Below are 22,483 nucleotides of genomic sequence, written 5' to 3' on the forward strand. Positions count from 1 at the left end.
TCCTTTACAAAGTATTTTATTTCAGCATAATAGTAAGAAGCCTCTCCTCTGATTTTCATACAGTTGAAACTAATTGGATCACAAGGGTACATATTAGTTAGCCCATTTTACAATAATCATTGTAACATTTTTTTAGGAAGTTATTCTTAAGCACTCATTTTCCTACACAAAATAATCAATATCAAGATCCTATCTTAACTGAGGACCATAACTCTGCATGCAAGACTAATAAAGAAAACAACTAATCTGTGATAGCTACTGTTATGCTGTTGTTCATCTAATACCATTATCAATATAATTTACTACAAATACCAGGGACTTTGTATAAGAAAGAAAACATTTTCCTGTGGTACTACTGCCTCTATTGTTAAAATTACTGAACATACTGGGCTCTCAACTGTACTGATCCAAATTGTTCTGTCCACTTTCTGTGTCAAGTTGAGGAGAAATAGGCTTTGTCTAAAACCTAAAATCTAGTACAGTCTGAAGGAAAAAATATCCATCTCTCTTTTTTGTCTTTTTTTTTCCTTTCACTCCAGTGTTTACAATTTTATCAGAATAAAAAAAAAAAAAAAAAAAAAAAAAAAAAAAAAAAAAAAAAAAAAAAAAAAAAAAAAAAAAGGTCCTTGAAACAATCATCAAAATGTGATGAGAAATTCTCAGGCAAATAAATCCTTTGATCTGTCTGAAAAATTAAAACCTCAATCTTATAAACAAATGATCTGAGACTCAAGGATTCTATTGCATTTTAACAATGAGATTGATAATACTAAAAACAATAAATGACAAAAAGGTATTAACAAGTGACGTCAACTATATACTGTATTGCCCTTTAGCCATTATCAGTAATGTGCTCGTGCCAGCAGTATCCCTTCCACAGATTTGGAATAGTGTTTCCAGAGCAAGTTAATGCATTTCTCAAACTTGGCCCCTTTGCTGCCACTGGGTTTTACTTTACCCTTCCAAGTCACTTAAAACTGAATCCCCTCTTGGTTCACACTGCTTTGTCTTGATATCAATGGACCATTTAAAGAAAATCTTCCCATAATACTTTTGGTTAAAACAAACAAAACAAAAAAAATCTATTAACTCAGTAATCTGAAACTTGTTCGTATCAAACACAAACATCATTTCATCCTACAAATCAAAGACTGGATAAAGCACTCAGGGTTTCCATCTCAGTCTTCCATCAGTCTTATCTAGACATTTAAATTAAAAAACAAATTCTCTCTCAGCTCAGTGTGATTCAAATCAGACTGCCCTGAAATCACCCTTGATGGTTTTCAGCCATCTGTTACTCACTGTGGCTTCAAAGAACAGCTGTAATGTCTTGATATGCACACGTATGTTCGGCCTTGTAAACTAATCCTCCCACCCAGCACTGATTTCTGGGTTAAACAGCACGGTTAAGACAGAGCCATCACCAACTCAACAGTCACAGAAAGGATCAAGTTTGAGAAATCCTTCAACAGGGAGCACAGTGGCTCTTATCAACTGCCTCTCTGCTGTCCGACCAAAGTCAAAGACTTCCACACAATACGATCAAAGTTCATCATAGGTAAAAGAAATCGTTCGTTACAATATCATTTAGTACTACAATGATTATTATTTGTGTATCCGCACTTACTTAAGGCTAAACCCAATGACATGACAGACATCCATTATTACACACCAACCACATAATATTTGGATAAAAAGGCAATTGTTAGTGTGAAGCAGAATCAAGCAAGTGCTGATTCTGCTATGGCCTGTGACCGGCCAAAGCACTGCAGTGGGAAACAATTTAGCACTACTGACTTCTCACAAGGACTGTCCAACTCTCAGGGGCTCCTTTTAAGATTATATACGGTGTTATAATGTTATCAGTAACAATGACCCAAAATATTCATTGCCATTATAAAGACAACCTCTCTCGACAGGAGAACACATTAGTCTGTTTTAACACCACTAAAGCCATCAACTCTGTGTAACCTTGACAGCTTTAGGATAAAAAAAAAAAAAACATGATGATGAAAGGCTGTCTCGTCTTAGTAAATACATCTGATCCACAATAATAAACAGTTGAGAAAAAGGCAAATGAAAAAAGAAACACACTAAGGCCACAAGATTTTGTATACCCCCACTAATCTCACAATGTGAGAATCTGTACAAACAACATAATGGGACTTCAAGTGGCCAACCTGCACCATTTTAGACCAGGATCTATGGACAACAGAGAAAGTTTTGCGCCAAGTACTGGAGATCTCTGTATATATACTCAAAATATATACAGTGGTAAGTACAATAGCATAACTCAGGAGGAGGACTTGCTAAGGCTGCCACCCTGTGCCATTTCCTGAGTCATCAGTATGTCATACATGACACAGAACACAAGGTACACAGGTGATACTCCTGTGACCCGACCCTTCATGTCTGACACAACTAGTCAACTGCAGGTTGCCCTCTCATGATGATCTCATGAAGTCTTGGAAGTCCTGGTTTACAGTTATGAAGCACTGTCTGATATTACACACTCCAACTTCCCTCAGGATCTCACTGAAACAATGGCAACAGACCGTATTTGAACCAAATTTCAAAATTTCAGTTTCTTTTTGGCCCATTTTGTTCATATCAAAAAAAAAAAAAAAAAATCACCACTCAAGTCCCATAGCGAAATAATAATAATCATTTTCAATTATGTACACAAAGTAATCATTAAAACTGTACCTCCTATATTGATGAAGTCAGGGAAATTTTGTTTGAGTCATATTTAGACCAGATACTGCTTTCAGTGAAATGTCTTAATGCTAAACGTTATGTTAGCTGCAAAGGCAAGCAAGATCTGGTCGACATGAGAGGTCAACAGAGTGGTTTCCTTACTTTACCTTGAAGGAAAGTTCAGTTTTATCAATTTTGCCCTAAGTGACAATCCTTGTGTGTCAAAATTGGCCACATAGGAAAAATCAGAAAGAAGCTCAAATACTTTTCCTCACCACTTCATCCCATTTTGTTGCTAACACGTCAGGATAAACAATACCCACTGCCCTTCCCGAGTACCACCAAATGCAGATATATTTCAACAATAATAAAAACCTTTTTCTTTTTGCAAAAATCAAATAGATTAAGTACAAAACAGGACCACTGTTCATCACAGAAAAGTCTCGTCTTTTAAAAAAACAGGGAAGAAAAAGGAAACACAGTAAAAAGTCAACAAAACAAAAACACAAATGTCCCTCTGTCATTAGTAATCCCAAGACTGGAGCTGCAAGATCAGTCTGTGCTAGAGTGTGGCGCCACTAAGCACAGAGCTGAGAAGAAGAAACCCTGTGGCTTGTCCCGTCTCTGGCGGGGTTGTAGATGTAGGGAAGGTGGAATGTCAGACCGCCAGCCGGCCTGGAGGGGGATGCAGGGGACTCCAGGTTGGAGGTGCGGGTGGGGGCTCTTGGGGATATGGGCGTGGTTCGCAGCATGGCTGGTTCTCTACTTTGGCTACACTGCGACCCTGGCACAACCGCCGATGCCGCAACAGCCGGTCTGTCCGAGAAAAGTTCTTTGAAACACAAATTGGACATGGTTAATAATTAAGGCACATATGGGGGTTAATGTTTAAATAGCATTCAGACCAGTCTATTTTAAAATATTAAGATATCAATCATATTGTAAATTTCATACATCCAAGTCTAACAAAGACCAAATTTAAACAATACATAAATACCATAAATGTCAAATTAGATTCTATTTGCTTAGTGTCGGTTCATACATACCTGCTGGCACCGTTCACACTGATAAGGCTTCTCCCCACTATGGACACGCTTGTGTCTCTCAAGATGGTAGCGCTGGATAAACCTCATATCACACATGTCACAAGCAAATGGCTTCTCTCCTACAAGAGCACACAAATACACAGTCAATGCATCAATTTTAGAGTCTCGTACTAACAAATAGCGTGCAACTTTCACTTGTTAATTTTTCTTTGCAGACTAAATTTCCAACAGTTACAAAAAGTTGGAAAACACTGCCCTATAAGTAAATTTTAACAGTGTACTTTCAGCAAATGGATATTCTAAAAGGCCTCGTCATCAACTCATTATGTGTAGATCAGAGTGGAATTTCTTGTTTTCATGGCCCAGATCTACGCAACATAGAGGCCCCAAAAACTGGGGCAAGTATTTTGAGGCTGGTTCAACATCCCATCAAATGACTTGACAATCCAAACTCGAGTTTGTTGTGACCCCGTTATGTTGCAAGCGCCAGAGCCTCTTTCAGTAATAAGGGTACGGTAAAGGAACGCATACCCGTATGAGTGAGGCTGTGTCTCTCCAGGTGGTTACGCTGAATAAACCTCATGTCACACATGGAACAAGCATACGGCTTCACCCCTACACACACAGAGCAATATATTAGCCCTACCACCCACATGTGCAATACATACAACCTTCAAGCTCAAGCTAACACTAAAACACTGGCAGAAATATAAACTCATTCTAATTTTAAATATGTGATGTGCATTTCCTTTTTTTTTTTTTTAGAAAATATGTTCAAATGTTCAGACATGCATCTAAAAATACAGTTGTGTTTAATGTTCTTAACATAATGTGGAGCTTAACATGGCTTCAAAGCAAAAACACCAAGATCTGTCATATGCGCTGTGTGAGATTAACATTTAAATGACTGTGTTTGGTCTGCATAATCATCAGTAACATCCTCACTTGACAGTGAAATAACCAGACTATTTCAGCATCCTCTCACCTCTGATCTATTATGCCTGTATTTACACCACAAAACTTTAACAAATAGTTAGTCATTGTTTACCATTTTTACTGCAAGGGTTTGAGTTTGACTTTGGACCAGTCCCTGGGTATCAAGTTTACTAAAGCTACTTTTAAGATGCTGTAAAAAGATAAAAATATTCACAAGAGTTTCATTAATACTTGACAAGTTGCCACAATGCAATTAATTTCTGTGTTGATCTGCAAAAAAAGAAAAGAAAAAAAAAGTCCTTTCACAATGATTAATAAATGACAGTCGTACACGGCCTGTTTTTTTTTTTTACTAGGGTTGGGTTTCAAGAGCCAGTTCTGATTCCAAATTTAGACGAAAAACTATTAAATTGTTGTGCTTTTCAGTTGTGCTTATTTATGACATATGACTGTCAGCCGAAAATATATTTTTACTTTCAACATATTTTTGACTCACTACTTGCTTTTGTTTTTTTTTTTTATTACTAAGAATTATACCAAGAATTGCAGCCAGGACTTGGACCAGAAATCCCAAATGGAACTGGAGTCAGGTTCATTAACATCAAACTCTAGCTAAAGGGCAACATACTCCTGTGCTTCACATTTTAGTTCTCATACTACCCCCCAGTATTACTGATACACATAGTAAAAATCAACTCAAAAGGCTGGTAAACAAGGCCTGATCAAAAATAAACAGCATCTAACCAAACAGACTAACTGTAAATCTAAATTGCCCTTTAGGATTCTCACCAACACCATCTGGATCATCTGGATCAAGATAGAATTAAAAGTTAAAGGAGAGGGAAGCAGACAGACACATGCTACCTCCATGGCACATGGTGTCTCTAGCTTTCTGCTTATTAGGCATGAGCTTAAACAAGAGTGTGTAAAACACAAGAGGTTGACACTACCTGCTAACAATTCTGGAGGGCAACAATCAGTTTTTGCTAGATAACCTATTTTTAAGTACAGGTTACAGAAATGTGAAATGAAGAGTACTGGTAATTTAAATGTCGTACTAGTAGCAACTAACCTAATACCTAGCACAATTATGAATAAATGGTGATCTGTATAATGTGAGAAGGGTAGGTGCACGGACCCATACCCGTATGAGTGAGGCTGTGTCTTGCCAGGTGGTAACGCTGAACAAACCTCATGTCACACATGGTACAAGCAAAAGGTTTCACACCTAAATGCAAAGCATCAATACATTATTTTCAGGACTTTTAGTTTGTTTCACAATCCATCAATCAGTAATGTAATTTAAACATCTATTTACAATTGATGGGTTGTTAACCACTTTTCTCTAATGTGAAATTTTCGTAAAAAGAATGCATGTCAAGTTTATGTTTTTTAAGTCCAATTAAGAATACATTGAAATATGTTGATCAAATTTCAAATCCACAACTAAACACATCACATGAGCTGATGATGTCACAGCCCTGTATTTATATACATATAAAGACTTATTCTAATGGTGCATTTACATATATAATGTAGGATAGCCTTGATCAAGAAAAATGTGAGTTACTTTTACAGAATAATAATAATTGCCTCAGACAGCTGACTCTGTATCTAACATAATGTAAGTACAGTCTGATCTCAGTGACATGGGTAAGGTGGGCGGACGCATACCCATATGAGTGAGGCTGTGTCTCGCCAGGTGGTAGCGCTGAAAAAACCTCTTGTCACACATGGTGCAAGCATAAGGTTTCACACCTAAATGCAAAGTAGCAATATTATATTACTTTACCTCACTTTCCATTCTTTACCATAAATACCTAAGCTATTGGTTATTAACCACACATTTGCAAATTCATGCAAAAAACAAAACGATATGTCCAATGTTTCTTTAATGTAACACATTTAGCAACAAAGGCAACTACAACTGACCATTTTAGCTATATCACCAATCAAAATGATTAGCCATCTGTATCCTAAAGAGTACCAATTACAGTCGGGGAGCACTGCAATCATTACCTTTACACTATGTCAGTCAAGTTAATAGCCTGTTAACCATAGAGGATTTAAATCATCATTAATAACCAACCAAGCATTTTGCTTAATCAGTGGCTTTAAAGCACATTTCAATGTGCAAACAAAATGTCAGCAAACATTTCAGGTAAATGAAGATTGCCCACTAAAAAAAGCTTTTCTGAAAAGCTATTTCTAAGCATCGCGGTAACCATAAATGTAACAGGAGAGTTTAAAAGCACAGGAAGAAGCCGAATGTGTCTGTACTGCTGGGTTTTTTCCAGTCTTTTTTAGTTAATGTTTTTAGAAGGTGCTAAATGTTCTAGAGGACATCAATTATTTCAAGTAAACTACTTTAACCCACTTAAATTAAAGGTTACAGATGTTTGACAGAGAAAATACTAACTTACTTATTGCTTAAAAGATTCAAACACAACTACTAATTTTGCTCTCTCTAAAATTAAACATCTGAGTTTAAACTGTTGCACTACTGATATTACCACAATAAAGACTATGTAATAATGACCTACAAAATGTGAGAAGGGTAGGTGCACTGACGCATACCCGTATGAGTGAGGCTGTGTCTTGCCAGGTGGTAACGCTGAACAAACCTCATGTCACACATGGTACAAGCAAAAGGTTTCACACCTAAACGCAGAGCATTATGGTATTATTTTCAGACTTTGTAATTTTTGTGTTCACAATCCATCAATAAGCAATACACACCTAATATCTATCCAGAATTGATGGGTTGTTAACCACTTTTTTCTTTTAATTCTTTTGAAGTTCATTTTAAGAAATTAATGCTTGTTTTTAAATAGTTTTTCCTCCAAATCCAATAAAGAATAAATCCAAATGTTTAACCCAATTCCCAAATCCACAACTAAACACATCACATGAGCTGATGATGTTGCAGTCCTGTATTTCTTTACAAGTTAAGACTTGCTTTAATGTTTCTTTTATCACATAATGTAGGGGAGGCCTGATCAAGAAATCGTTCAACTGGTCAGTTTAAAAGAATATTGACAATTGCCTTGGATGACTGACTCTGTATCTAACATAATGTAAGTACAGTCTGATCTCAGTGACATGGGTAAGGTGGGCGGACGCATACCCATATGAGTGAGGCTGTGTCTCGCCAGGTGGTAGCGCTGAAAAAACCTCTTGTCACACATGGTGCAAGCATAAGGTTTCACACCTAAATGCAAAGTAGCAATATTATATTACTTTGCCTCACTTTCCATTTTTTAATTTAGGAATTAATATTTACGCTATTGGTTATTAACCACACAATTGCCAATTCATGCAAAAACACAAAATATAAAAAAAATAAAATTCCTCTAGCCATTTCATAGTCTTGTAGTTACCAACTAACATCAGAACAATAAAACTGAACTGTTATCCTGCTTTACTGATGATAGAGACTAGGAAACCATGTTAAAACTTTACACTGCATACTGACATTTCCTTTAAATGTAACAGGCATATGTCTGAAGTGATCTAACAAAATTCAATGTGCACGCTGATTTCTAACACTGAATGTCATGGGCACGGTGCACGGACCCATACCCGTATGAGTGAGGCTGTGTCTCGCCAGGTGGTAACGCTGAAAAAACTTCATGTCACACATGGTGCAAGCATAAGGTTTCACACCTAAATGCAGAGCATCAAGAAAATTAATTTTGTGTCTCTGCCACCAAAAGAAAATAAATAAATCTGTATTCCCACTTCATAACTGAAGGGCTAAATCTGGGCTAAATTGATATCTGTGGTTAATAACCAATGTCATACCCTAAAATAACTTACAAGGGTACAATATAATAAGTGCTTGTTTCAAAATACAAAATTCCCAGAGATCTAAAATCTATTTACACAACACATGAGATGATGATGTCATCTACTGGCTTTTAACACTTAAAATAATTCTCATCCATCATATGAATACAGATATTTAAGATTAGATCAAGCATTCACATGTTGCAGCATCCTAATCTTGTGACTGGGTTAAGATTGGCTGACGCATACCCATATGAGTGAGGCTGTGTCTCGCCAGGTGGTAGCGTTGAAAAAACCTCTTGTCACACATGGTGCAAGCGTACGGCTTCACCCCTATACACACAAAGTACCAACTTTAGCATTAAAAGACTCAACTGCCAAAAATGATCGATGCTAAACTTTACTAATTGCTTAGTAAAGTTCGGTTGCACTTATCAGCGCTTTGTTTACACTGTAAATTCCAGCATGCTTAAAAAATCTGTTATTCCAATTGGAAATGACATTTTCACATCTGATTGAAGATAACTAACTGCTGAAGGTCTAAGACCAAAGTTTAAATTAGGAAAAATTGAAGGATAATGGAAATATCTCATATAGACTGCAATATTAACTTATCTTCAAACCTAAAAACCTACCAAATCACCAGACAATTTAATGGGCACATTCCAACTACCACAATAGGATGATTTTAAACTATGCCAATAGGAGCTTTGCAACAGATTTGTTCACGTAAAAACTTTTGTCACGCTGATCGCAGAGATTAGACAATTTTAGGCAGTTGGTAAACAACTATGCACAATACATTAAGATTAGACATTTGTTTACATAGCAACTCTTGTGATTTAACTTTAAATACTGATTTATAGTAACGAAAATGCTCTGAAAACCATATTATTTATATAAATAACTTATATTTAAAAAAACAAAAAACAAACATTAACTTTGCACTCTCTTCATATTTAAAATTTGTAATGTAAAAACAGACTGACACAACATCTTTACACAAAACCTGCTTTCAAATTGAAAAATCAAACTTAACTATTCATAACAGAGGATTATATGTTATCTTATTGCCATTACTTTGAATGTGAAATGACACAATGACTAAGCTGAGTCAGTTCTGAATCTGCACGTTTTAATTTTTTGCAGGAAAAAAATCCCCTTGAGAATTTTAGCCTAAATATACTGTGAGCCATATTCACATCAGCTGAAACACGACACAGGGTTTTTTCTCCACTCACAGATTAAGACCCCCATCAGGCCATGTTACCAGCACACACTCCTTAAGTCAGAATTTGATCATCTTTATCCATAGCTATTCTAAAAAGAACAAGAATCTGGGATTTTCCAGGTTATGACACAGACACTGAGTCAAGGGTTAACGCCTGCCTCAGGGTAAACGCCTTCCTTGACTCAGTTTAAGACCCAGCTTTATGGACAGTTAGAACTTCCCTCACATAGCTTTACTAGGTATTATTAATGTGACATGTTCAGATGGGGGACTGTTACAGATTTCCTACTCTATTTGCCTTCAATAAAAATAAAAAAAAAGTTTTGTATGAAAATAGAGGAAAGAGATCTTAATGTGTAATTATGTTATTGAGTCTGCAAGCCACAGACACTAGCATTCACTAGAAGGGTCTATTAAAAATGTCCATGTGCTCTTCTAATCCATTACACATTTCATTTACTTATGAGAATCAGGCTGTTTTTTGTTTTTTTTTAAATTATGTAAGCAAAAAATAGGATTGGTGATTGTGTTACAAAACATATTTAAAAAGTAATATCAATATTTCAAACTCCGTTTTTCACTGGAAAGATTCATTACATGCAGCCACTGGGCTGACCGTACTCGATATGATGTATGTGTCACAGTAGTTTCTAGTTACAGTAAAGCTGAGCCAATTCTTACACAAAAAGTCTGAAATGGAAAGATGTAAGTAATTTAAATCAATTTTGGCTTGCAGACATCTAAAAGCTAACAAAATAGCTAAATAAAACTACAAACTAACATAAAATTGTGTTTTTTGCTTCATGTTCATCATGTCATTTCATTAACAAAGTCTTGGCAAAAGTATTGTTATGTACGTGCTTATGAAGTTCCTTGTAAATGTTACATGAAACGTTAGCACTTGTCAATATAGTGACAGAAAGCAATACAAACTCGAGTTTGAAGCAGCCATGTAAACATTAATGTGTGCGCATGCAGGAGCAAAGACAGGGAGAGAGGGTCAAAGTTCAAACAATGAGGACATACCTGTATGAGTAAGACTGTGTCTCTCCAGTTGGTAACGTTGTATAAACCTCATGTCACACATAGTGCAAGCATACGGCTTCACCCCTAAACAGAGCACAAGAGTGTTAGATGTATTTCAGCACAATGATGAAGTTCACATAATGAAATGCCTTCAGGTTGTTTATAATTGCATGCTTTATTACAGATAAAATTCTTTTTAAGACTTTACACAAAAAAAGAGTCTAAGAACCTGCAGACATCAAGAGTTATGGTGCATCGTTAAGTGGGGAGAAACAGGACTATATGTTGCAGCTCGGACCAGCTTGAGTATTATTCAGTCATCCTGCAAACAAACTGTTTGTGATGGTGAAAAAAAAAAGTTGAAGCTTTTTCAAGTTACCATGTTCAGGATGCACCATTTCACTATTTAGTCAGGCCAAATATTCTTGCCTGATAAAATCTTGAAAAACATTCTTGTTTTCTTGACTTGATTTTAAACTATTGATGCCTGCATTTAGAATACTTTTTAGTGTAATGTGCCTTTAAATGAATATGTAATATAATACATTTATAAACATGCAGTAGTACCATTACAGTGTTAATTAGTAAACAAAGTAGCTGACAGACAGAGTCACTTTCTCAGTGGACAGTTTTCCAACAAAGCCTAAAAAGTCTATTAAACATTTTTTTTGGAAATGGCATAATTATGGTATCATATATAGAGGGGGTTATCAATTAAAAAAAATCATGTGTAGGTTTATATGAAAGGTTTCATAGTGAAAGGGGAACAATTAATTCAAGCATACCAGTATGAGTGAGGCTGTGTCTTGCCAAATGGTAACGCTGGAAGAACCTCATGTCACACATGGAGCAAGCGTATGGCTTCACCCCTAAACGCATACAGTACCAAACTTTAGAAAAGAATACTCATGATCTACTATACACAAAATATATCATTTTATATACACTAGTCAGTGTTATGTCATTACAAGGTCTAATGGATATTCATGGCCAACTAGGCAATACATACAAGACATAAAATGTGTCATGTCAACCCTAAAAGCAGTCAGAAAGTACAGTGAGTTTACCAAAAAAAGAAAAGAAAAACCTACAAGTTTAATCTTTCATAGTCAAGAATATTGAGTAGCACAAATTACAAGGTACTTTGTTTCAATATACTCTCACAGGTAGGCCATACCTACGCACAAGGGCAAATATCTACAACCCCTGATACAGTCAAGTGAGAGGGATAAGTAAAACTTATACCCGTATGGGTGAGAGTGTGTCTTGCCAGGTGGTATCTCTGGAAAAATCTCATGTCACACATGGAGCAAGCATATGGCTTCACCCCTGCACACACAGAGCAAAGTATTTTGTAAAAACAACACAATCAACTGAACAGGACACACTCACTTATTTTATGTATCCAGACATGCCAAAAGTAGTGGCACCAACATGATAACACTAAATACATTCCACTAACATTTTCTAATCTGTCCACATACATAAAAAATGTCTTTTAGCTGAACCCAGAACTGCTTTTCAATGCCGAGCCGCGCAGCAAAGACCAACAAAGTATTAAGACTCAAGTCTAGGCATAATTTACTGGCACTGCAGTTAAGTACTAATGAATGAAATGTTGTCCAAAACAGTGCCTTAAAGGGTTAAGGCAAAAACAGAGGCAATCTTCCAGCATGCCCCAACAGTTACAACGGCTTGATGCCTATGAATATTTTAAAAACCAGACTCAAGTCATTCTGTAAACAAGGGACAGATAAACTTCAGTAAACTGGGTATTTGGGCTCTAATGTAACAAAGAAGGGCGAACCCATACCCGTGTGAGTGAGGCTGTGTCTTGCCAAGTGGTAGCGTTGGAAAAATCTCATGTCACACATGGAGCAAGCGTATGGCTTCACCCCTACACACACAAAAAGTATGTAAATATAAGCTAGAAACAGAAAAAATAAGTTTCAACACATATCCATCAACTCTTCCCTTAGAATAGCTCTTGTTTTGCTTCTACAAATTATACCATCAGCCTGAGAAACAAATGCTTGTTTTGCAGGATGCGGGCTTGTGACCATGAGTGAGTGGGTCATTTCAGTTAGATAAATGTATTTTTAAAAATTAGGAGTGGCAAAGAAATAGCGCAGAATAAAGTAGAGCATTCAGCAGGGGAAAAGCTGAAGTTGTGTAATATTCAGATGCTCCACTATGTATGCATGTATTTACATCAAGCGCTAAAAAAGATAAGTTTTAGATTTTACCATCTTAATACATGTCTGGATACATCTCAGTGTTCATGAAATTGTGAATATTTGAAGCTGTTAGTCATTTTAAACACCCTAAATCTTGGTTTACACTGCAATGAGTTCAAAAGTTAAGGTACTTCTAAAACACCACAACCTAATAAGCTAGGGTAAGCAGACCCATACCAGTATGAGTGAGGCTGTGTCTTGCCAGATGGTAACGTTGGAAGAACCTCATGTCACACATGGAGCAAGCGTACGGCTTCACCCCTACATACACAAAGTATCGACATATTAGCTAAGACGGAATATTTTAGGGAAGCATCATTCACAGGCATTAAACCACTGGGACCGGGCAAACATTACACATTCTAGTCAAGCTTCATGCAAAGGGGTTATTTGTTTCACTTCTAATTAGCAAAGTGTCTTCTGTTATGGGGAGAATTCATTTTCAAATCATCCAGAACACATCATGAAACAAAGCAGCAACAGGATATAAGCTAAGCACGTTTAAAACAAAACATACAAGTTGGAATCAAGACGGTGATCATACTGGCCAGCTGAAGCAGAAACATTAGCACACTTCTCCACCGTTCACTACTACAAATAATTGAGTCGAGCTCGTTTGTTGCAACTTACTGCAAGTTAAAAATGGTTTAACAACAATATAGCATATTAAATTTATGGTGGCAGGAAAGTGTATGTTGCGTTTAAGTGTTACAAGTGTGCTTGTTTTCTAGCACTCCTCAAGAACAACTTTCAAAAGCTTCCAATCTGATCTCCGCCATAATTTTACAGCAGAAGCATCTGCACAAGCAATTGCGCAACTAATAAAAATCTTAATTTAAAAAGGTAGAAAATTACAGCTTAGAAACGTGAGTTGTGCAGCCATTAGTCTGTATGTCAAGTAAGTGTGGACATCAAAGGACTATTCCCATAATATACCATGGCCTGATTGAATCAGCTACTTCAACATGACTGGTTTGTGCAGAAGGGCATTAACACAAACTGTTGCCCACGATAAAACATTTGCTTAAAATAAATGATAACTTTTTTTGCTAATTTAACTTTCTGTTAAAGACAGCAGTGTTTTCCAAACAACAAAGTGAACTAGTTTCCCGGAGATTAGATCTTTAATTCTTCGGCTCTTCTACCATGATAAAAGTAGTAGTTACAGATTGTTTAGAAAATAAATAATAGGGGAAAAAAAGCCAGAATGAATTGTGTTGCACAGCAATGGTACAAGAGGGATAATACACTTTGAAGGGTCCACAGGAGCAATTTGAGTTTATAACAGGTGTTTACTTGTATCTACTCATAAAGTGTACTACAATAAAATGGCCTATTGTTTGACATGTTCAATAACTGGCCATTCAGTGTGATAGAGATGTTGAGTCAACCCTGTAGTAATTCTGGAGGCTATTGTCTCATCTATTGTTTTATTAAACTGCAAAAAACCTGTGCTGAGGAAAAGGTAGCGTAAAGTGGATGCAAAGTATGAACCCCTGCATCAGTCACTGGTTTGATTTTGTACACTCCAAACCAAGGACCCCTTAAAATTCGATATGCAAAGTGTAATTCTAAAAAACTGTTAAAAATTCTGTTGAGTACTTAATACAGGTCAGTTATCAGTCCAAAGTTTATCGTTAAATTTTTTGTATGCTGCTTATGTATTTCAGACTGTAAAAGGTTTTGTTCCCAAGCATCTCTTGAATTTGAATAAGAAATATTGATATATTGAGAATTCCTGATTAAATAAAGTTTCATAATTTGAACTGGGTACGGTAAATGGACGCATACCCGTATGAGTGAGTCTGTGTCTCTCCAGGTGGTAACGCTGGAAAAACCTCATGTCACACATGGAACAAGCGTACGGCTTCACCCCTACACACACAGAGCATAAAATTATTAGCTATTCAGTCTATTAAATAAATGAGAATATAACCAAAAAAACAAAACAAAACAAAAAAAACAAAACACAAAAAAACAGAAAGAACATATGCTCTGTTGCCAAAAAGAGCGACTGCTTACTCAAGCTACTGAGATATTGGAACAATGTAATATATATATATATATACATGTGTATATATAAACCATGCCAACTTAGTTAGGTAGATCTGGTCAACATTAGTTTACTACTGAAGCATTTCCTTTTATGAATACTGGGGCAGTAGTAACTGATTTGGAAAAACGAGGTTGGAAGTTGACTTACCCACAGTGAACACTTCTTAAACAATGAAAAACAAAAATTTTTGTGTGAAATGGTGCAACGCAAATATTGACACTATGCATAAATGTTTCTCAATAAACTTCTCAGTTTTCATTTTACATAAACAATTAAGAACATAGTCCTTTGATGTCCATGCAATTATTTTCACTGACAAAGTAATCATTACATAGAAAAATTATGATACATAAATAAATAAATCTTGCATTTTTCCCTGCGGCCTGTGCTTTGAGGCTTTCACATACATATATTGGGGTCCACAAGTCTGAGTCCACTTTGAAGTCCACTATCAAAAAGTCTTTTTTAGAGAACTCTTTGTTGTCTTCATTTATCCATATAATAGAAATAATTTGTTCTACTCAGTTGCCTCAAGAATATCTTATTTAAATCTGCTAAAAAAAAAAAATTTAAGGTCTAAGAAATGCAAACAGAAAAGTCTCAAAAATCTGAACATTCAAATAGCAGTAGTAGTAGTATTCTTTGTAACACATAGTCATAACTATTTTGGTCTTTTGACAAAGAACACCATATGTTGACAAAATTAATATGGTCGCCTATGTGTAGCTACGACCTGCTCCTAAAATGAATGTTTCAATAGAAGTGGTTGTCAGATGGCTGAATAGCGTGGGTGGTCAGACGTGGTCTCATGTACTTGTGACTACAACCAGCCAAGATTCAGCATTGCCCAACAGTGCATTGTTAAGTGTTGTACCACACAAGGTGTTTACAGGGCATGCGGCAACTGATAGATGGCAGTACATATAGGATTATAAGCCTGAGTATAGTATGCTTTAAAGTGACAGGATCCAACAGCAACTGCATCAACAATACAAATCCAAATGAACAAAGAAACTACTACTTCACTTGTCAAAACAATCATTTTAACAACAAAACAAGTTGCAATGATGAGCCGAATATGGGCATAACCCAAACAATATCAACATTTTACAGACAAATCAAAGTTTGAAATTGCAATGAGAGTTTATGACAATCACAACAAAGGCTAATTTCCAACATCTCTGGGATCCTCTAAAATAGTGATAAAATAATGGGAATTCTCAAATCTTGCAAACATTTCTACAACTGGTGCCAGACAGTATTGAATCTATGGTTATGGCAAATAATGGACATCTAAAATGGAAAAAACATCTGATCATAAATGATAAAACAACATGAGTTTTTAATAGTGGACTCGGGACTATTGGACCACACTGTTTTAAGTACTATATGTAAATTTTTCTGGTGTTGGGGAACAAACATTTGTAAGACAAATACTGTGCATTATATTTTGGGCTGAACAGATTTTGGGGGGGGGTGGCTTTGTTGGAAATTACTGTCCACAGACAAAATGAACCCTGAGCATCTGTCCATTGATTGAAGTGACAGACTACAGAGGTAGTCAGATTTATGCAATATGGGTACGGTTAAGGGACGCATACCCGTGTGAATGAGGCTGTGTCTCTCCAGGTGGTAACGCTGAATAAACCTCATGTCACATACGGCACAAGCATACGGCTTCTCCCCTAAACCGAAGAGCACCAGTTTTAGTTAAAGTCCCCACAGATACCACCGATTAGCTGTGAGGCAAAAGCTATTACCAAACAAGGTTTTTAAGCAGGCCATTGCAAAACCTTACAGTTGCTGCACACTCCCAAATTCAATCCAACTCAAGCTCTCAGGGACTCTTTCAACAAATGATTCATGTATTCAGGCATTAAAAGCTGTTTAGGCTTAACTGTAAACTTGAGTTGTTCCAAGCATGACCCATACCTGTATGAATGAGGATATGTCTCTTCAGGTGGTATCCACTTCTAAAAGCTCCGTAACAGTGATCACAAATAAAGTTTTTCTGCACTTTGGATGATGGACCATTCTCATCTCCACCTGTGCCCTAAGGATGACATTAAAGAATAATGGTTCACCATTTGTTTCAAATTACAGCATGATAATACATAATAATATAAATAAACAATGAAACAATACTACATTTTTCACACATACCCATCCAACTGTTAAGGATCTGATGCAAATGTAAAAATGCCTCTGAAATTTAATTATTATAGGGTTATGGCTATTTATTTTGTGTCTATTTTTTTTTTAAATGTTTTATCATTTCTAAAACCCTAACTGTCTGGTATAAATAAGCAATACCCCAAAGTTTTCTCTGCTTTTTCACTAAATGTAATTTACATCTGAATTGAAAAATACCCCACAATCCCTTCCAATGGCCTAATGCCCTCATGTTACTGCTCCCCCTGTTATGCACACAACTGCAGTTATTGTGCTCCGCTTCACTCTGCTCCCCTCCCCCTCTTTCCTCTCTAGAGATCCTCCACCCCCTCCACATCTTCCCTGAACTCCTCCCCCCACCCCCACACAAACAAAATGTGCACACATGAAAGCTCCAAGTCAGGCAGACTTGAATATTGTTGAATACTTTCACAAAAATATGTTTAAGCAAGTAAAGACATATTTTTTGTAATAAGGCAAAATAAACATGCACTGCAAAGAGCATTCCCCATTTAGCAAGCACAGCCACTGACCTTCCCTCCCCTTCCTTCTTGTTCTCTCACTTTACAGGGCGTCACTGACTTCCTGTTCTTTTTTTTCTGCTGCATGTCCTCGTTGGCCCTCATCTCCTTCTCATCCAGCAGGCGGGGAGCTTGGAATTCACCTTCCTTCCGGATAAGCTACAAAGACAGAAAAAGTCAATTATTTTCTAATTTCAGAACGATTACACTTTAAAACTAAAAACACAATATCTGAATATGACTAAAATGAAGTGATAAACTGAACCTCAATTATGTGCATTTTTTGCCACTGTCAGTCGGAGTGGATGAGTGGTCTTGATTTCAGTAAAAACCAACACATGATTTAAAACAACTGGGACCATTTCCATATACTGTGCTGGTTAGGGCAAGATTTTGTCATCTTTTCAAGATTTTGAGACAAATCCTAAGTTTAATGTACTAGAAAGCTGTACTCAGGTATAAGGACAATCAGCTACATGGAACTTCTAAAACTGTAACTATCTGCCCTGATGTACAACTTTGTATTTACGTACTTATAGTACTAAATACTACATATTTATGACAACTCATTTTACAATATATTCTATAATCAAGAAATGGTTATTGTTTTAAAGTTGAGTGAACCATCATGATTACATTCAGAGGGAAAATCCTTCCACAATTTAATTTTCAATTTCTTAAAGCTAATAGTTTACACTCTTCACAAATTTTAATGCACAGCATAAAACAGCCCCATTTCCACTCTGCATTTCCTAAGGGGGTTCTAACCAGGGGTGGACAGCTCATTCCAGAAGGGAGGATCATATGGCTCTGGGGAGCACGGTCAGGTCCCTCTCTCTGCGGTGGTCCATGGCCAAGTGGAGCCATCATTTTTTTGGGCGGAGCAGCCATGGAGCTGGCCTGCATCAGGGCCATACTGGAGAGGACAGCTTCGCAGCCAAGCAGCCCCGCCTGCAAAAAAAATAAAAAAAAACAGGACAACAACAACACATTAACACCTGTATCAAACATTTAAAAATAGTCTGCAATATGAAATTATCTGCATCTAAGACAATACTGCCAGTCACATGGCAATTACCAAGCTACTCAATCAACGACAACATCCTGAGTGACACAAGACTGCAAGTTAAGTTATTTGTAACCACTTTGGTGTTCTCAAAACAAACCCATTTCATATGGTCGCGGACTGAGCTGCTGGGCAGATGTGACATTGCTGTGGTGTATGTGAGCGCAGGGACAGGGGTGGGGACAAGGTCATCCAGAGATCCGTCAGTCAGGATGGTCGGGCTGGTGGGAAGCCACACCCACCTCACTCATCTAGCATTAAAACTGAGGAAGAGGAGGATGTGGATGAAACAGACAAACATTAAACTCCATCAACTCCAATTGGGATGGTAATTTTTTACAATGACATTTAAACATCACAAAATATAACACACAAAAATATTCTTCATTTATACAAATAATGATGTAAGAAGATTTAGCTTTTTTTGTTGACAGAAATTAGCCAGTATACTTACCTATAAAAACGGACAACTATAGTTTACTCGCCGTGGTCAATATTTGATAAATTATATTTTATAATTCCTTTGTAGCTATGTTTTTTCTATTTTAGAACTACCCTAGTTGACTATAGCAGGCAACTGATGGACTTACTCAATCATTCGCTTCTGAATAGTCCTCACACATGAAAAAAAAAAATCTGCTCATAACCATGGTGTGATTGGGACTATAGCTGGATATCACATCTGTTTCACCACTGGGTGACACAGAGGAAAAAGATTATTAAATAAAAAAACATTTTTTTAATTAAATAAACATAAATAACATTATCTTGTTAGGTATGATGCTGATATGCGTCACCCTCAAGTGTTTAAAAAACCAATCTGGGAAAATCTATTTATTTATTTTACAATTTTAATAATTTTGATTGTAATTTTGCTTATTGGTTTCCGCCTTTTCCTAAATTCTTGACATATTATTTTGGTGAGGAAAAAACAACCTATGTTGAAAACAGTAAACACAATTTTCTACAGTGGCTTTAAGTTGAATGTCAATTATGTTGGTTTGGGAGCATCATGGACATCAAAAACAGTCCAGTCATATAATGCTTTTCAGAAAGTGATGTTGTTTTGCCGTATCACTATTGTGTTTTTTGGGGGCTCATGGTTTGAAGTGCTAGCTGCGGTCCACTGTTGAAAAGTATACACTTGCAGCGCTGAAAGCATAACAACTGAAGAAGATGGAAGCAGAATCCAACTTTGCTTACAGGAATCACTAACCAAATTTCCTCTTGTTTTTGATACCAAACCTTGACCAATAAAGGTAACTCATTTTTCCTCCAGCCCTATATTATATTATTACTATTTTAGATGCTATTAGCTACCTAGCCACCACTGATGCAAGTCTACGTGTTTGTACAGCAGAAAGTACAAGCTGGCAATCCAACCACAAAGCACACCTGGATGTTCTGGCCATACACATAGACCTACATAGCGCTTGCAGTATGGAAGGTCTGTTTGTACTCTAACAAGCTTTCAAATTTTGTAAGAAGCTGCAAGGGAATGAGATGATGGAAACAAGTTGAACCATGGGAAGATAGGATTCCATAGAAAACTGGAATCTTCATCATTTGAAAAATCTCAAACCAGACAAATTACAGAATAATGTAATTTTTTTGAATATAACTGGTTCAACCAGTATTTTTTTAAACAGAGAGCTTCTAGCACCTCACAATATTCAACTCATTCACAATGTTTAACACACATATCAATTATTTTAATTCTAATTCTGATATAATAAAAGTTGTCTAAAATAGACAACAAAAGTGGAATTCAACATATATGAAAACATAAAAGAGGACTGTTATACAGTAAAACCGTGGATTTTAATTCTTAAACTTGAAGTTTAAAACTGGCCAGTATCGATCAAAACAAAAATTCAAAATGGTTCAACACACAAACAGCTCAATGGGAACGAAATTTGAAAGTATAAACCTGAAGTGAAGTTTCTATGAGTGAGAGTGGTTGGACCACTATATTTACTGTTAAAGGGGAAGGCAAACGCTCGGAAAACTTGGCTGTTAAAACATATATACTTAAGCAATAATTCACCAATGCTAATCTGGTACTACGGTTTTGACATGGGGTTTGTTAGCGTGTTACAAAGAGGCCGTTAATCTAGCGCTAATCAAAGGTGCATTGCTCGATCTGAAGGCAGCTTTTCCAGGTTAAACTTATGCATTGACTCCGTTTGTTCTTTTGTCAGACTGTAGCACAAGTTGACTGTGCCATCGTAAAAGTGAACAGTAGCCCGATGAAAGCAAGGCTACAGTGTTTTCGCCAGTGGCGTTTGTTAGCCAGCTAATGTTGCTAGGAAAATAGACAGCAAGCGCTAACATGGGCTAACGCTAATTAAAATACTCCAACACAACCGTCGTATAGTTATTTCAATGGCTGTGATCTTGTTAGTTAATGCAAGAAAAAAGTACCACAATGTTGCTTTGAAAATAAATAAGTAATTTTCAGCGCTGGCTAAACTGGCCTTCACACTACCACCCAACCTAACGTAAGTCTTGCTGATGTTGAACAAGCTGGCTAACACCAGCTAGCCAACAGCTAACTGCTCGCTGGCGCCCTCGCCCACTACAATGTTGGTAATCGAACAATTCTTTCGCCCACCTGGTTATCGGTTTGATCAGGAAATTTACGATGGTATATATCTTGCAGACTGCACCAATTCATCTTCTCGCCATGATACTACTATAAGACACAGCCTCAATTGGTTCAAGACAAGATTGAGCGATAAAGACATTCGTGATGGCCGTCGCTGTGAGAGCCTCCCCCTCCCGATGATTAAGCTAACATTTGTTAGCGAGCTAGCCATGGCTAACATTGACGCTGTAATATTGAATAAATCTATTTGCTGCGCTTCGCCGAGCATGGATTTTTACACAGAAAATGCAGACAATTGAATGCACAGTCAAAATTCACCGACCATCGAAGAAAAGCGAAGAAAATATATATATACCTTTTAGCTTCACTCGCCCGACGTTTTCAACACCGTCTAGTTTACAAACACAGGAAACGCCACAGGATGTAACCCACTCCCCCACACAGCAGCAAAGCCTCCTCCAGCGAAGAGAAAAGGGTCATCTTCTTCTATCAGCTCCCCGGGAACAGAGAGCGTTTCTTGAAAGGACGGGGAAAAATCTGCTGTTAATCCATTTTTATACTGTTGTAGAGGTTTAACGCCTATTTAATGTTATATCGATATGCTATTGTAGTGGCGCTGGCCTCTCTCAGTTTGCAGCAGACGACGACTGAAGAGACGCAGATGAAGAGGAAGGAGTGAGCACTTAAAATGACAGAAAACAGGGACGTGCACACTATGGATGTGTTAACAGTGGTGGTTACAGTGGGTCAGTCCGCCGCCCCTTTGCCCTAATTGACTGACCAAATTAATATTTTTTTTTAACAATATGACAGCTATTATTGCTCTTATTCTTTTAGGATAATTAATACTATGAGAGAGCTTCTGCCAATCTGCCATTTAACGGGGTATGACGTCATTGTTAATTGTGTCAGTATTGATTTATTTATTTATTTTAGTGAATTTACTCTGCACTTTGCATTTACATCTTTTCTTCTTTTGTGCGTTATACTTGGTTTACATGTTTGCCTGACACACAAAAAAAACAAAATCTCTTTTTTAAGTTTTCCTCATTAATCAGTTATTAGCATAGGAAATAATTTCTATGGCTCTTGCATTTC

The 22,483-nt window shown here is 36.8% G+C and overlaps 1 protein-coding gene across 13 annotated transcripts; it reads right to left on the reverse strand.

The window, feature by feature from the left end:
* znf740a (zinc finger protein 740a) lies at window positions 1-22,038 on the reverse strand. 13 transcript variants are annotated; one of them, XM_023423378.2, is made up of 21 exons: window positions 21,741-22,038; window positions 18,878-19,040; window positions 18,480-18,662; window positions 17,724-17,870; window positions 16,951-17,071; window positions 16,620-16,703; window positions 14,754-14,837; window positions 13,140-13,223; window positions 12,539-12,622; window positions 11,971-12,054; window positions 11,511-11,594; window positions 10,726-10,809; window positions 8,718-8,801; window positions 8,262-8,345; window positions 7,807-7,890; window positions 7,257-7,340; window positions 6,354-6,437; window positions 5,824-5,907; window positions 4,275-4,358; window positions 3,744-3,862; window positions 1-3,529 (listed from the first exon to the last, which is right to left on the reverse strand). In XM_023423378.2, exons 2-21 carry the CDS (start codon window positions 18,920-18,922, stop codon window positions 3,356-3,358), a joined length of 1,965 nt encoding a protein of 654 aa, XP_023279146.1. In that variant the 5' UTR covers window positions 18,923-19,040; window positions 21,741-22,038; the 3' UTR covers window positions 1-3,355. The 13 variants fall into 13 exon arrangements, with proteins under 13 accessions (XP_023279146.1, XP_023279147.1, XP_023279149.1 ...); XM_023423379.2 differs by lacking the exon at window positions 21,741-22,038 and adding an exon at window positions 21,392-21,542; XM_023423381.2 differs by lacking the exon at window positions 16,620-16,703.
* Window positions 22,039-22,483: the final 445 nt, after the last annotated feature.

Source organism: Seriola lalandi, unplaced genomic scaffold (assembly GCF_002814215.2).
Source record: "Seriola lalandi dorsalis isolate HSWRI2012SDOR001 ecotype SW California unplaced genomic scaffold, Sedor1 jcf7180002054692, whole genome shotgun sequence".
NCBI classification, from domain to species: Eukaryota; Metazoa; Chordata; class Actinopteri; order Carangiformes; family Carangidae; genus Seriola; species Seriola lalandi.

Excerpts from the sequence above, each read along its gene's own strand:
- znf740a (XM_023423378.2), bottom strand. The coding sequence starts at position 18,922 with ATGTCACATCTGCCCAGCAGCTCAGTCCGCGACCATATGAAATGG. Across the intron at positions 17,871-18,479 it reads GAATGAGCTGTCCACCCCTG|CTTATCCGGAAGGAAGGTGA; the intron begins GTTAGAACCCCC and ends CTGTCTTTGTAG. Across the intron at positions 8,346-8,717 it reads ACACAGCCTCACTCATATGG|GTGTGAAACCTTATGCTTGC; the intron begins GTATGCGTCAGC and ends CTCTGCATTTAG.